Below are 15,787 nucleotides of genomic sequence, written 5' to 3' on the forward strand. Positions count from 1 at the left end.
GCCAGGTGACCTAGATCCACTTGCATCTGCTCCCCATCTGCAAAGGAAAAGAAGCTGGAGGGCTCCTTAAGTAGGGAAACAGAGCGGCAAGCAGGCACCAGGTGGGCGTGGCTTGCTAAGTGGTGAAAAAGAGCAGGAAGAAGGAAGGCATGGATTTATATGTTATAGTTCCTTAAGGGGCACTTGGGAAACTTTTAGGTAGAAGGAAATGCCTTTTGAATGGGTTCAGAGTTTTTTGTAGCTTAAACTGTATGGGGCTTCCAGATAGTGTTATCCGAAATCTAAAGACTGTACTTGCTCCCTTGCATAGCCAATATTTGCAGAAAATCAGAATTCATTTACCCGTTCATTTTTAGGTTATTTTGACTACAATACTGCCTCACTGCCACCATACAAACCTGTAGAGCAGTTTGGGTTCTGGCTAAAATAATCAAATCATCAGCATATAGAAGTGAGGGAAACTTCTCTACCACAATGTGTGAGGCATCATCTGAAACAGCCAAAATGAGGTCCACCAGGACATTGGCATGAAGTGAAAAAACAAAAAGGTGCAAGAAGGCAACCCTGCCAAACTCACACTGTCATCCTAAAACGGATAGAAAGCTTCTGTGAATGCCCACACCAAACTCTGGTGCAGTATTTCCATAGAGTCCTCTGATAATATTTAGTACCCATGTTGGCTAACTTAGATCAGAGTTTGCCCCTTCCAACCAGGTGAAACACTGAAGAAAAATCTGAGAATGCTACAAAAAGCATCATCTTCTGTGCTAGAGGATAATACCTGGTCATCACTGGACAATCCTGGCCTAAGACCTCAGTGTATTGTGCATAGAATAGAATGTTTGTCAAGGCAATCCTTTATGGCCCTAAGAATCATTTGACAATAGATCTTACAATAAATGTGAATTAGAAAGATTGGTCTGTTTGATGAAGGAATAATATTGGGGCCTTTTCATACAGGGGTATTACGCTACCCAACTGCCATAAGACTGGAAAAATACCAGTCTCAAACGATCTGATAAAAACACATGGAACTTACCAGGAAGGGGCACATTTAAAATGTTCAGGAGGGATCCCATTGGGACAAGGTACTTTTCCTTTCACTAGTTTATTAATATCAGTTACGATTTAGTAAATTGGTCCTGCACTGTTCATCTAACAAGATCATCAACAAACCTTCCTACAGAGTACAACACCAACCAATTTACTGTTATCTTGGTATCTACAAAAAAGAAAAAGAAAAAACGACCAAAAAAATGGCTGCCGGGAAAGGGAAAACGGACTCTGTTTTCTCTTTTCCGGTGGCCATTTTCTTGGTGTTTTTTTTTTGTTAGTCCCGAAACGTTTTGGGACAGAAAAAAATGCTTTTAGTGCCCCGGTCACGCAAATCAAGCGGGCCGTGGTACTAAAAAGCAATATGGCCCTTGCGGCGGGGGCATTACCTGAGTCGGTAATGCCCTTGCCGCTCTGGTCATATTGCTTAATTATCGAATGTCTGCCTGTCTGCATTTTTTCCTTCATTTTCTCCTTTCCCTCATACTGCTTATTATTGTTTTATTGGGCCCAAATGTCATAGGTGAAAAGGCATAACTAAGAGTCTGAAGCAATGAAAAGACCGAGAAAAGCATGTGAGCGTTTTTCCTGCCCTTATACCAAATGGATATGGATTGTCCTGCTGCACTAAATGTTAGCCGTGAACTATATATTTTTCATCAATAGCGAGAAAGCCTATCCAATTATTTAGGTAATTTCTTCTGTTTAACATGCGACTACAGTGTATTGTTACAAGTATACCAAAAGACCTTTGATCTATCTCTTTCAGGTTTAAACCATCCTGTCCATAGGAAACAGAGCGCTCTTCCGTCTACAATGATTGTGTCCTGCAATTGGAGTTAACAGCTAAACAAAGACTGACAAGAATATTTAATTCATGAAAAAACAATAGAATCTACAAAACATCTAGAATTTCGGAACTGAAAGGATACAAGCGATATTCAGTGCTTTCAAAAGGAACATGTTTTGTAAAAAAATTAAAAAAGAGTTGCCTTGAAAAAGTGTGGAGCCTGAAACATGTCAGCGATCTATCTGTAACAATCAGCTTCCATCAGAAGTTTGATGAATTACAATGGAAATGTAATATGCCACCACAATAACATAACTGATTTAAACAATGCATTAAAAAAAGAATTTTGAAACAAAATCAATACATATATAAAAGACTGATATAAAAGGAAAAGGAAAAAGGAATTGGTTGCATCTATTCGTGTTGCAGTGCGTTGAACCCTTACCTTAAAATACTTGTAATGAAAAGACATGTCTGCCCCACAAAAGCCTTTTTTAATTTAATTAAATTATAAATTGAGGCATTTCACAAGACACACATACTATATCAGTTTTATATATGGCATTTCATGCTGGCTTCCTTAAGCTTATATGTATTGTAACAATAGGTGTCATTACTCAATATGTCAACTTAGAACGATGAAGTTTTCAGTAAGTTTTGCTGGGATTTGAACTAGCCAAGTGCAGGCTTGCTTTGTATCAAAGGCAAGAGCTTAACCTATAAGCTATCCACTCAGCAGGGAAATCGTTTACATTTCTGATGCATTATTTGGTGAAATGTTCACCAAAAGCATTACCATTTTTTTATAGTGAAAGTTACTCATTCAATGAACACATGCGTCATCGTAAGAAACGTGCAAGTAACACAGTACTGTTTTAACTAATTAATGCAGATGGTTTTAAAATCTTCCATGTATGATTTCATGTATTCTAAATGATTTAGCATGCTTGCCGAATAAGTTATCTGCAGGGACTCCATCAAATGTATTTAACATATGAATACAATGCAATGATGTTCATCTCTGTATTATAACATATGAACATTCCGAATACAGATGTTACAGTTTCTGCATTTAAAGTAACCCTTTGGTATCTAAATCCAAGATCCAGTCATTTTTGTTGTTTCAAAAAAGCCTGCTTATTAACTTATCCTTAGGATTAGCAGACCCTCCCATAACAGGTACGAGGCATGTCGTTAATCCATTTGTGTAGAGTCTGATCTCTTCTCAAAAGAGGCCAACTTTAATTCAACATAGTAAGGGGATCATTTTTGATCCCCACAAAGTAAAGTGGTAAATAAAGACATACATGTTTTACATCTTGCTCTTATGGTCGGGGAGGTGGGGGTGTCAAAGCTGCAAAGCACCTACATTTACACCTGTATGAGATTGCATACAATTAATGGATTCCTATGGAATCTGCCTGCATTTAGCACCTGTAAATGATATCTGCAATGTGTAATTTGCTGTGGGCATTTACAGTTTTCACAAAACTCTTTCCTTTTGCACTCCGTTTTGTGAAATATGAAAATTGCATTCACGGGACACATTACATAACTGCTAACGTCACTCTGGCTTCTGTAAAAATTGTACAAAATCTAGGCGTTAAGATCTCGGCTTCCCTGTCACTAGAGCCTCAGGCCAACTCTATTTGCAGTGCAGGATTTCGTAACTTGAAGCAACTGAAAAAAGTTCTGCCCTATGTGCTCTTTGATTTTCATGCAGCAGTTATCACTGCATCGATAAACGCAGTCTTGATTACTGTAACACGGTTTTTCTAGCCCAGCCTGATTATCTACTAAACCGGCTGCAAGTGCTGTAAAATGCAAAAGGCCGACTAGCTAAGAGTATTCCTTATGGAATGCCCACTACTGCAGCTCGGCAAAGCCTTCATTGGCTTCCGGTTTGGGCACAGATTCAGCTAAAATCATTGTGCACGATTCATCGAGCATTGCAGAGCAGAGGAGCACTACAAGAGAAAATCATTCCGTACCACCCAAATTGCCTGTTACGTTCGGCCTCCCAATGCCAATTGAAAATTCCATCTTACCGCTGGTTGAACTTTTTCAGTAGCCAGCCCAAAACTATGGAACTCTCTCCCTCCATATTTATGTAAGATCCAGGACTTTGGTCTTTTTAAGGCACAGTTAAACATGTATTTGTTTGCTTGAGTGCTCTTCTTGTCCTTGCCCCAGCTCTCTAGCTATTTCTTTAGCACCCTGATGCCTATGGTGAACGTTTTTGCACTATATAAGTGTTGTTTTGTACCTTTAAGACAATCTGAGAAGAATTTGAGCAATAATTGTGACTTAAGTTGGACAGTCAACTAGTAGTATCCATTCAGATCACAACCAAATCAGCCTTGACCAGGATTCTATCTCACTTGGTGCACATGAGATGAAACATCGTACCCAAGGCACTCTGGTATATGTAAAGCCTGAGGGACAGAAGCATGCATATTTTCTCCAAACAAGACGGTTAGCTTTAAACTGAGAAACCTTAGCGCATCAACTCCTCCATTTAGCAGGGGAATCCAGTCTGCAGTAACTGGCTTTAGCACTTTGAAAGGTGAGCTCTATGCACAGTTTGTATTGGTTGGTTCTTCATCAACCTTGCCAAATGTATCAGCGTTTTAGCCTTTCCCTGGGGTGCACCAAAGTGACCAAGAACCAAGGTAGTGTTTGGGATGAATCAACACCATTGATATTCAATGAGGTATCTCACCCTTAGTTATTTTACCAACCCTTTTCAATTTTAACTGCATCGTATCTTCTATGTTCTTTATACTTTACCTGATTATTATATGCAAAGGATGTTTACTTGTATTATATGTCCAGTTTCTATATGTTTCAATACACAAGTCCAATACATTTGTGACATTTCTGAAGGTGTGCATCTAATATTTCATAACAGTATATATTTAAATTGTGTTGCTTATTTACTTTCCCCCAAATCTTTGGATTGGATGTCTTTTGCCCAGTCATCTACCAAAATAACCAGCAATTTTAACTGAAGGATTGACTGTTTTTTAGTTTTTTGTTTTGGTATGGCACTCCGACCCATGGGTATATGAGCACTCAACTAGTCCGATAACGGTGGCAGATTATTCTTAGAATAATAGAGTTTCAATTATTTTGCAGAAGGACAGAATGTCATGGATGTCCCGAACTTCTGGAGGTAGCAGGTTCCAGAATTTGATTGCGTTTATTGAGAAAGCTCTCCCCATGTAATGGGCTTGTTTAAAGCCTGGCATATGGAAGGGGAGAGAGGTACTCAATCTTAGGTTGCGGGAAGGATTGTACTTCGGCATTCCATTCCTACTATAGAGTGCACATCTGTCATAGAATGTTTTATGAGCTATGGTTAGTAACTTAATTCTGATCCTATCCTCAACAGTAAGCCAATGGAGCCTACAAACTTGAGAGATATGATGATTACGAGGAGTATTTGGGACTGCGTACAGCTGTATTTTGTCGAACATGTAGAGTTTTGATTGCATTCTTGGGAGAAACAGCATACAATGCATTGCAGTAGTCTGATTTAGAGCCGATAATGGCTCTTGCAATGGTGGCAAAATGTGATTCTTACAGTCATGGTCTGAGTTGGTGTAATAGCATCAGGTGGTAGTGGGTAGAACGGATACTGAATGAATTTCAGGAACCATTGCAGTTTGGAGTCAAGAAGCATTTTCTTTGCTGGATGAATCCTGGATGACACTTGGTAATGTTAGCCTGTGGATCTTTACCAAGCCTACCAATCTAGCTGGGTATTATCTGAAAAGGTTTGGTATGTGATGTCCTAGTCAGACAAAATGAAATGGAGAGGTTTTAGGTAGATGCTAAAAAGTAATAGGGACAAGCATGATCCCTGTGGGACACCACATTCCACTATTTCAACCCGTGATTGATATTGGCCAATGTTAACCCTAAAATGTATATTGGTAATGAAGGTTGGTAGTGATTTGGTTGCTTTATCAGATGCATGCACAGTTCCTCTAATGCAATTAAGTAAGTTTGAATGATCTAAGGTATCAAACGCAGATGTTAGATCCAACAACATTAGTATTTGCGAGTTTTTATCTGTCTGTGCCCATTTCCTTCTGATACACAGATGAGAAATACCCCTACCATTCTTCTCTCTGATTGAAGGTTATGAAAAATCATTCCACCTGTGCAAACATGTGCCTACATCAAAATCTTACATAACGAAAAAAAAAGAAACATCAGATGCATGCCTAATGTACATAATAATAATTTTAACACTGATAGGGAATACTTACAACCATAGAAGGCCCGGGACAAAATCTGATACTTCATGTTGTCACACAGCATTTTTAAAGGGGCTCTAAAAAAAGGTAGTATAGTGTTACAAGATTTGCTAAGGACAACATATTTTGAACTTAATATTAACATTTAATGATATTCTACTTTGCATTCAAGCAATCTAGAATTTACACCCTACATTGTGCCAACAATTTTATTTCTATGTAAAACCGCTATAAATAAAATTACTCTCCTGACCATAGCAAAATTATATATTTTAATTTAAAATGCTTTATTCAGATTAGGCCTTCAGCACAATTCATCACCACAATCAATAATCAATTTTACAAAATGTTGAATAATAATACGCACAACAATCTTAAGAACACATATGAGTCTTAAAATTGGATCTACGTTAATTATTATCTTGCTAGTGGAGTTACCTCCTGTGAGGAGATTAAGCTTGCAACCTCATATCACTGTCCAGTGTAACATTTTAAAAGTACTCATCATCCTCCTTCTTAGTAACCAGGTACAATGCATGTATCTAGCAGAGGCAAACACAACTTTCCACTCCAATGTGCACATTAAGAAAAACATAGCTTCTCAAAGTGTTCCTTATCCTTGCACCCATCAATAGAGCTTCTAAGTCTCTACGCCTTAGCTCTTGTAAAACAGGGCAGATTAATATGAAATGGGTCAATGTTTTGTTTGCTAATCTGCAAAGGGGGCATTCGCTGGATCTTGACAGCGACCATGCCCGGGAGTAACAGGCTATATGCAAGATCCCAAGCCTATAGCAAATATATAGGGAATGCTCATAAGGCAGGTGAATTTTGTCTAATATATGTTTGCATTTTCCCATCCTATTACAGGGTAAGAATTCTGGGCCAATCTTCAACGAGCACCTCAGTACCCCTAACGGTTCAGGGCTTTGCTCTTCGCAATTACTTTGAGTTTGGCTTTAGATGTTATTTGACACTCAAGAGGATTGTCCCATAAGGATTTAACATTCAGCCTACACAACCATTCTCTTACATGGGCTATCCAATCACACCACTTTGCACCTTCCAATTGTAGACAGTTCCTCAGGGCATCTCTATAGGGAACTAAACTAGGGGAGGACCCAAGTCTTACCCAGTATAATCCAGGTTCAAGGGCACTCTGATCAGCTATAGGCCATATCTTAAGGTCTATTTGGAACAATGAGATTGGGGCATTTTTCAGTAGGAGCAATAGCCTCTTCAAAAAGATATTTTCAATTGCAGATAGTAAAGTTATGTTGGAAGAGCCCCAGATCGGAGAACCATAGAGGGAATTCAAATAGTTCCAGTTCTGCCCAACTACCATGACCCATAAATACATTTGTGAATGCTCCCACCATACCTACTTTGGCTTTAAGGAGGTGGTCCAACCATCCCCCCGTTTCATTGAACCTAATCCCCAAGTAATCAAAAAATGTTACTGTTCCACTTTTTAGCCCTCTATCTCTATGTTCACGCGGCTGGCCTTAGCGAACAGTGGTTTGAAAACCATAACGTTTGTTTTATTAACATTCAATTCACACCCAAGCTCCTTACATTTTCCCATAAAGAGGTCAAGGGATATTTCCAACCCCTTTGGTGACGTGGAAAGAATGACCGCATTGTCTGCGAAGAAGAGGGTTGGCCACCTCTTGGATGCAATTCTAGGCATGTCCAAAGCACCCGCCCCTAAAGCATCCACTATTGCCAACTTTTTTAATTGTTCAGTTGGTCTATGTTGGCTGTCTTGCCCTTTTCTGATGTTTAGGGGGTTTGAATTTTGGGAGTACACAATTGTATCTGTACTCTGTAATTCTGGGTGTTTTTGACATTGCTTTTTTCATTGTAAATTGCCTTTACTTTTCCCACAAGCTTCAATATTGCATTTTGCACCAGCATTTTATGATTACCAACTTTTCTGCCTATCTAATGCTGCTAGAGTCATAAGTTTACAATCTAATGCACTTGCACTTTACATTGCAGCCTGCAACATGTTTTTATCTTAAAGGTCGCACATATTGACTGTCCTCAAACTGTCAACAGAGTGTTCATATTAGACAGCATTATCTTGTCCCAGCTGCGTTTTCTCTATGTATTATAATCATATTGCCTTGGTGAGCTAGACATGCACTCGCATTTTATATATATATTTTTTTTATATATATTTTTTTAGCTATTGCCTGCATATTTTTTCATAAGCTTACATAGGAACGCATTTACACTCTATGTCATAGCTGTGGACTGCTAATTTTTGCTAATCTGTGCTAATGTTTGCTTTGAGTGAAATTTGTTGACATCTATCTCACTGCATTTCCTTTTATTATATTTCTACATGTTTGGTGCTGAATTTTAATGTGCTATTGATTTTACTGCTATTTTTAACCTGTTCTTTTTATGGTTAATGCAGTTTTCTGCTACACTCTAAAATGGCCGCCATGTTATTGCGCCAAACTGTTAGCTTGTGTTGGTAGGCAACATGGAAGAAGGACCCATTGTTAATATCTACTCTCATTGTTTTCATGTCTCACTAACGTGATCAAGCGCTCGGAGAAGCGCGAAACGCGTCGTTAAGGACACTGCCCTGGCGTTCTGTTTTGTTTGCTGTGTGTTTTTTGCCTACTATTTTTAACCATCTATTAAACTCGTTTTTCTGTTACTTGGATTCGAGTTTGCTACTTTGTTTACTGGGACCTGCAGACCTCATGCTTGGAGTGCGGTTTTTTCCTTCCTCCATGTCTTAACGATATATATATATATATATATATATATCGAAAAAAGGAGCAGAGCCAATACGCATTCTTGGCGGACTCCCTTCTGGACAGCAAAGGATTCAGATTGTACCCCTCTTAGCCCGTAACGGACCAAGGCCTTTGTCTCCACATGCAGTCATTTCATTGCATTTACGAAGCCCATCAGCGCTTTCCTCCCCTCCAAAACGCGCCACAAAGCTTCTTCTGGCACTGAATCAAAAGACATTTTAAGGTCTATGGCGTATATTTTTATTTTGAGCACTTTGGTATATTTCTGTGTTAGTAGAAAGAGTAGGAAGCAATGATCCACAATGGCCCTATTGGCACTAAACTTGGCCTCAACATCGCTGATAATCCCAGTGTCATCCACCCATCTTTATAGTTTAACTTGTAGTACCATCCTGAATGTCTTCCCAACACAATCTAATAATGAGATTGAATGATAATTTTCCAGGTGGTCTCTTTCTCCTTTTTTGTACACTGGGACTAGTGTTGCCTCCCTCCATGTTCTAGGGACTTCCCTTGAGCGTATAGCTGCATTAAAATCTCTGGTCAGAATCGGGGCCTAGATGGTAAGTTCATCCCTATACAAATCCAGAGGTACCACACAGGGCCAGTGGCTTTCCCCAATTTCTGGGCAACCAGGGCCTCTTCCACCTCTTCCCTAGAGATGGACAATACCTCTTCAGGGGGAGGAGGGGCTAGTTCATTAATTTTGGCCAACATATGTAGTCTCTCTGAAGCTGCATATAGACTGGAGAAATGTCTCCTCAATACAGTTTCTGGGACACAACATTGCATGCTCTGCTCACCATCCAACATATTCGGAGTGACCAATTTCCAAATTCTTATCGTGTCCCTCTCATCCAAAGCCAAATATAATGCTTCCCGGGAGGCTTTTACATATGCCCCTTTTTTCCTCTTTAATAACAGCTTATATTTAGCTCTTAAGGATCGGAGTGCATTTTTATCTGGGGTGTTGTCTGATCTAGCACATAGGACTATATCCCTCTTTGCTATACAACACTCCTCGTCATACCAGGGATTTACTCTTTTTTATTTGATCCTTTGTGGTGGTAAAAACGGCATTAGATTTGTCTCAAATTCTGCAACGACAGCACTAGCCAATAATTTGGAGTTTCAAATATTTCCCACATTCTCTACAATTGATGTGTATGCCTCCCCTTTTAGTTCCCTACCAATCCAATTAGCCCACTTGATAGATTTTCTGGCATGACCATCTATAGCAATACTTTGGTTATCCATTGGTCCATTCACCCCACTGGACCCACCAACCCCTAAACATGATTTGGATGAGAGAGGGTTATGATCACTCTCGTGCCTATCAACTACAGCTAGGTCCCTGGTTCTTTACCAGCTACTACCAGTAATAAATATGTAGTCGATACGAGAAGACCCCCTTAGGGCCTCTACATTTTGTTCTAGCAGGTTGGTCACCTGTCAATCTTCCGTTGCAGGCTGTAAGATTTAAATTTGCGATAATACACGCTGATTCTACTGCCACTTTAAAAGTATACATCACACCTACCCCACAAAAACTCAAAGGAGTGCAAAAAGTGAATTGTCAATTCCGAAAGCAATTGATTTGAAATACTGCTATAGGACTTGTAATGGAAACTGAATGCACATACAGTTGCAACATGATTTTCTCCATTCCTGAATGTCCAGTCATGGTGAAACAAGAACTGCCAGTGCCAAAGGGTTGTGCTTTTGTATTATGCATGCACATTTATACAGAACACACATACAGCACCAATTCAGATAACACAGATTATGGTGCCCATAAATGCTCCCCATCAAGGAGTAAAGGCATGCCCCCAATAGGCAATAATGATTCCACTCCCCCACACAAGCAATAAAGTTATGGCTCTAGCAGGTATCAAATATAATTATGACTCCCATTGGGCAAAATAGGCAAAAAGAACTCCTATCACAGATTGTACATACCCATCCACCATACATAATAGGTAGAAATGGCAATGGACTCCTTGGGTATACATTTTAATGTTTTTCTTTTTCATTGATTTTCAAACAACCATTACAACTTCCTGAGGGGAATTGTTTACAACTTCCATGATCCTAAACACAGAGAGATGGCTACATCTAGGTCAGGTATGAGACCAGTTTTGACATTTGCAGCCATTGAGTCATTAGAATTCTTTGTTGCTCCCCTTACTTCCCTTCTCAGTAAATATGCTTTGTATGGGCACCACATATCCTTCGTTCTGCAGGGCACTGGCACCATTCTAGAAAATTCAGTGTCGTAGTCGAAGCATTTTGCTATCTTCTTCATCCAAGCCATAACCCCCGGGCAGGACCCTTCATCCACGCTTGGGCCATGCATCTCTTAGCCAGACCCATTAATAGGCCCCAATATTTCCCCAGGCCAGTCAGGAGTTCTCCCTTCCAACCTAATAGACCCATCAGTGGTGATGCCTCCACCTCCATATCAACCATTTTAGAAGCAATTTCGAACACCTTTTCCCAAAAGGGCACCACCTGGCTACATTCCAAGCTCAAATGCAGAAAGCCAGCATCCGGAGTGCTGCCCCACCCACATGTATCCGGCCTGTCAGGCAACATTTTGTGTAGCTTCCTAGGTGTCGGGTAGCCTGGTGCACAAACTTGAAGTGGATTAGATTTAGCCTATATTTGAAGGAGATTGTTTTCGTCTGCTTCCTAACGTATTCCAATTGCCCATTGGTTATTTGCACCTTCGTTTGGGCCAACTGAAACTGTGCCTCCCTTCCCTGCCCAACTACAATGTACAGAGCCGATATCAACTTGCCCCATCCTTTACTGCATGTCCGTCAGTGGGGAGAACTCTGGGATTGAGGAGGGGAAAGAGGAGAAGAGTTCCTTCATTGTATATGATAGCTGAAAGTATATCATTATCTCCAGCAGAGAATTTCTCCCTTTATCATTGTATTCCTACAATGTTAGGGAACCCCCCACCTCTGGGTCGAGATCCACAAAGCACCTTATTGCCAACTTCGTCATCATGTTTAAATAACCTTTTTCCACTCTGAGAGGGAGACGAGAATGTGTTGCACTGATATCATGGTTGAGTATGGCCTGTTCAGCTCAGCATTCTTCACTAGTACTCCCCACACCTTATGCGATGTCGCCACTACATTCATTTCACTCTTCCCCTTGGGTACATCTGAGATGACCACTGCATATAGGCGCGAAAGAGCTGCGATGGCCGCTTCATGCTGCTGTGCTGTTGTACCTGGCTTCCTGCGTATCAAAAGGACAAGTTGTGTGCCTATGCAGTTCTGCAGTAACTAATCCAGTCCGGTACCTCAGGACCAACCTCATCTGGAGGAGTTGTGAGGATCTACTATCTTACCCAGGCCACCTTACCCACACAAAAAAACCTGGTGCATTCTGACTGCAAGTCACGAAAAAACAACTTGGGTAGCAGTATGGGGATGTTCACAAAGAGGTACAGAAGTTTGGAAGAATTACCATCTTGATTAACAAGATTCTGCCTATTAGAGAGACCGGATGATTGATCCATCTATTTAGTTTAGCTTTAATCTGCTCAATAACCGGACCGTAGTTTGGCTTAAACAAGGCCTCCGCATCTCAGGCGATCTCTATCGCAAAGTATCTGACACTAACCTCTTTCCAACTTAACTGCTTTAACCCTGGCCAGCTTCTGGTGCCATTTGTTAAGGAAAATATCTCTGCGTTCTGCCAGTTGAATACATAAGCACAAGTATGTCCTGAACCCGTGGACATCCTTCATTATTGGTTCTAGGTTAATCTATGGGTTCTTTACAAACAGCATAATGTCATTCGAGATAATCAGCTGGTGAGAGTACAATTAAAGCCCCTTGTCCAGATATTTTGACCTAATTAATTCTGAGAGGGGTTTGATTGTTACAGCGAACAATATTGGGGAGAGGGGGAATCCCTGCCTGGTCGCTCTTTTTCTCTCACCATTCTGTGGCAGACAATACCATTTGTACACACTCTGGCTGTAGGGGCATGTACAGTAGCTTGATATAGGTTATAGTGTATAAATCTATCCTGAGACCTCACCTCCTCAGGACTTCAAACAAAAAGACCACTCTATCGAGTCAAAAGCCTTCTCGGTGTCCAGCATAACTGTGGTGGCCTGCAAGGAGGGACCCAGTTGGTCTAACAGTCCTCCCATGAACAAACCCTGTTTGATCTTCCCTGGATATTGCTGGGAGAAGGGGCAGCAATCTATTCACCAATACCTTGGCCAGGATTGGCCAGGAGTTTATAATCCACATCTATAAGATAGATGGGCCTGTACGACGTGCACTTGTCTGCCTCCTTCCCTGGCTTAAAGAGGACTGTTATCAGGGCTTCCCTGGTGGATTCCGGATGTAAGCCCTTCTGTATCAATTTTGTATACATTGCCACAAGGTGAGGAGGCAGCACATTCGGAAAGGCCTTATAAAACTCTACTATGTCTTTGTACAGTCCAGGGGCTTTCCCACAGGGGAGGCCACCTAGGGCTTGCTTTACGGTGCTTGCTGTTAGTGATTTATTAAGCGCTTCCCTCATCACCCCTTTAGTCCAAAATAGCGCAAACTGATCGAGATATCGAGCAAAGGCTGATATAGGCTACTTGAGCATCGTGCTGTAGAGCTTAACATAGTAGTATGCAAAGGCACTGTTAATGGTATCATTTGTCCTGTTCTAGGAGCCGTCACCCCCCCCCGACTGTTCTAGGAGCTGTCACCCCCTCCCCCCCCGAATGGCACTGATTAAATTACTCCGCCTGTCTCCCCTCACCACCAAAGCCAGTATCCTGTCCGGTCTTTACCATTCCCCATATTGCCTCACCCTCATTTCCCTCAAGAGGAAATTGATTCCCCTGGTCGCTAAGTCTTGAAACTTGTCTGTCTCTCTGATCCTGATGAGAATTTCCGCCCTATGTGTAATTTGTATTTGTATTGTGTAATTTCAATTTGTATTGAGCTTGCAGATCTTGTATTACACCATCAACCCTGTCTAGGGATCTTTTCAAGTCTTTCAGGACTCCCCCTTCCTTGGACATGCACATGCCTCTGACCGTGAATGTCTCTCAAACTGTTGACTGTGATTCCACCAACCCTACATTGTCTTTGAAGAAGTTTATTATGTCTTCGCCTATCCGACCCTTGAAGGCGGTATCTAACAGACTGCCAAGCTTAAATCTCCAGCCCATCTTCAGAACCGTCAGGAAGTGAAAGGAGCAACACACTAGGGAATGGTCAGACAGAGTTCACAGGATAATGTCCGATCTGTTTGCCCACGCAACAAGCCTTTGCAAAACCAGTAGGATGTCAATCTGGGTGGAATCCTGGTGCACAAAGGAAAAATGGAGTAGTCCCTTGCCCCCAGATGCCCCTCCTCTCCAAATATCCTTAAGGTTGTACAGCTCCGTAACCTGGTTGATCACCCTAGCGGTGCCTGACATAGGCATAGGTCTTCCTACTGTACTGGACCTGTCTATTCTCGGCTCTACAATGTTGTTCGGGACCCCCCCCAAATTATATGAGTCTCTGCATATGAGGCTAAGCTTGCTGACAGAGTGTGGAAGAAGTTGGGGGATATCGACATTGGGAACATAGGTGTTGACTAGAGTCAATGCATGCTGGCTCTCTGCCCACTCACAATAAGAACCCTCCCTTCTGTGTCTCCATACTTCTGAAGCAACCTGTATCTCAGAGATTTGTTTAACAATATTGCCACTCCCCTTGAATGGAAGGAGTATGACCAAAAGTATCTGTGCTCACCCCATTTGAGGCCAACGCAAGTAGTCCCTGTGGGTTCACAATGAGTCTCTTGCAGGAAAGCGATGTTTCTCTTGTGCCTATTTAGGTATTGAAGGTCTTTCCTGGTTTAAATAGGGTGGTTTAGTCCACGTACCTTCCATGACAAGACTTTGATCACCTCACTTTCAGCCATAATGCTTATTCATCGCATATCCTCCCCCTGGGGTTGTCCCACCAGCTCGTTTCCCCACTATTATGCATCTTCTGGCCTCTTATGGCAGGCCAGCATTTAACCTCAAGTATCCCTCCCAGGACCCACCTTCCCCAAGCCCCCCACCCCCACCAGACCCCAAACTCGACTGATAACCCTGGATTCAACCCTCGTCCCAATGAAGAACCACCTCCGTTCTTTGGAAACAAACACAAACTCTTTATGTGATGTGCACGTGGGAGCACCAGGTGCAGTGTGTGGACCGACACTCTTATCCTCCCTCCCCTCATCCCCCAGACAGGGGGTAGAGGAGAGTGAAGGGTGCAGGCTCAAACGTATCCATGAACTCTTCTTCCTTCAAGCAGTCCCATGAAACTCTGTTACATATTGCAGAGTTATACTGCGACTTTTCAATGCCGACCTCCTCTTCCAGATCATCGCTTCCATTGTTCTGAAGTGAACTTTTTGCAGCTTGTTTCTTTACATTCCCGAGGAAATCCTCTGCTGTGGCAGGGGATGTAAAGAAATAGTCTTTCCTCCATGGATTACTCATAGTTTGGCTGGGTACATTATCGAATATTGTAGTTGCATCCGCTGCAGTTGGGCTTTCACATCACAAAAGGACATTCGTGCTGATTGCACTGCACTGGTGAAGTCGGGGTAGATCGATGTGTCCTCATCTCAGTAGCGCAGTGTACTCTTCTCTCTGGCCATGTGGAGGATTTTATCACAGTCCCTATAGTGGAGCAACCTAGCGATGATCCCACGACGTGGCGTGCCCAGGACTGGCCTGGCTACAAAGGCACGATGAGACTGCTGCACCACAAAAAAGGGGAAAAAAGAATCTGCCCCGAGCATAACCTTCACCAACATTGCAATACTTTTCATCGCCGTGGACTCTGCCACTCCTAGGATGCGTATGTTGTTCCTTCGCGATC

At 41.7% G+C, this 15,787-nt stretch overlaps 1 protein-coding gene across 2 annotated transcripts in view; it reads right to left on the reverse strand.

The window, feature by feature from the left end:
* The window catches only part of SGSM1 (small G protein signaling modulator 1), a 1,887,833-nt gene that overhangs the window by 618,856 nt on the left and 1,253,190 nt on the right, over positions 1–15,787 (reverse strand). For both annotated transcript variants that reach the window (XM_069619387.1, XM_069619388.1), the window contains exon 14: positions 6,121–6,185. In XM_069619387.1, coding sequence (XP_069475488.1) covers positions 6,121–6,185 — 65 coding nt within the window. The remainder of the gene's footprint in view (positions 1–6,120; positions 6,186–15,787) is intronic.

This window comes from Ambystoma mexicanum, chromosome 10, assembly GCF_040938575.1.
Source record: "Ambystoma mexicanum isolate Mex_15411 chromosome 10, UKY_AmexF1_1, whole genome shotgun sequence".
NCBI classification, from domain to species: domain Eukaryota; kingdom Metazoa; phylum Chordata; class Amphibia; order Caudata; family Ambystomatidae; genus Ambystoma; species Ambystoma mexicanum.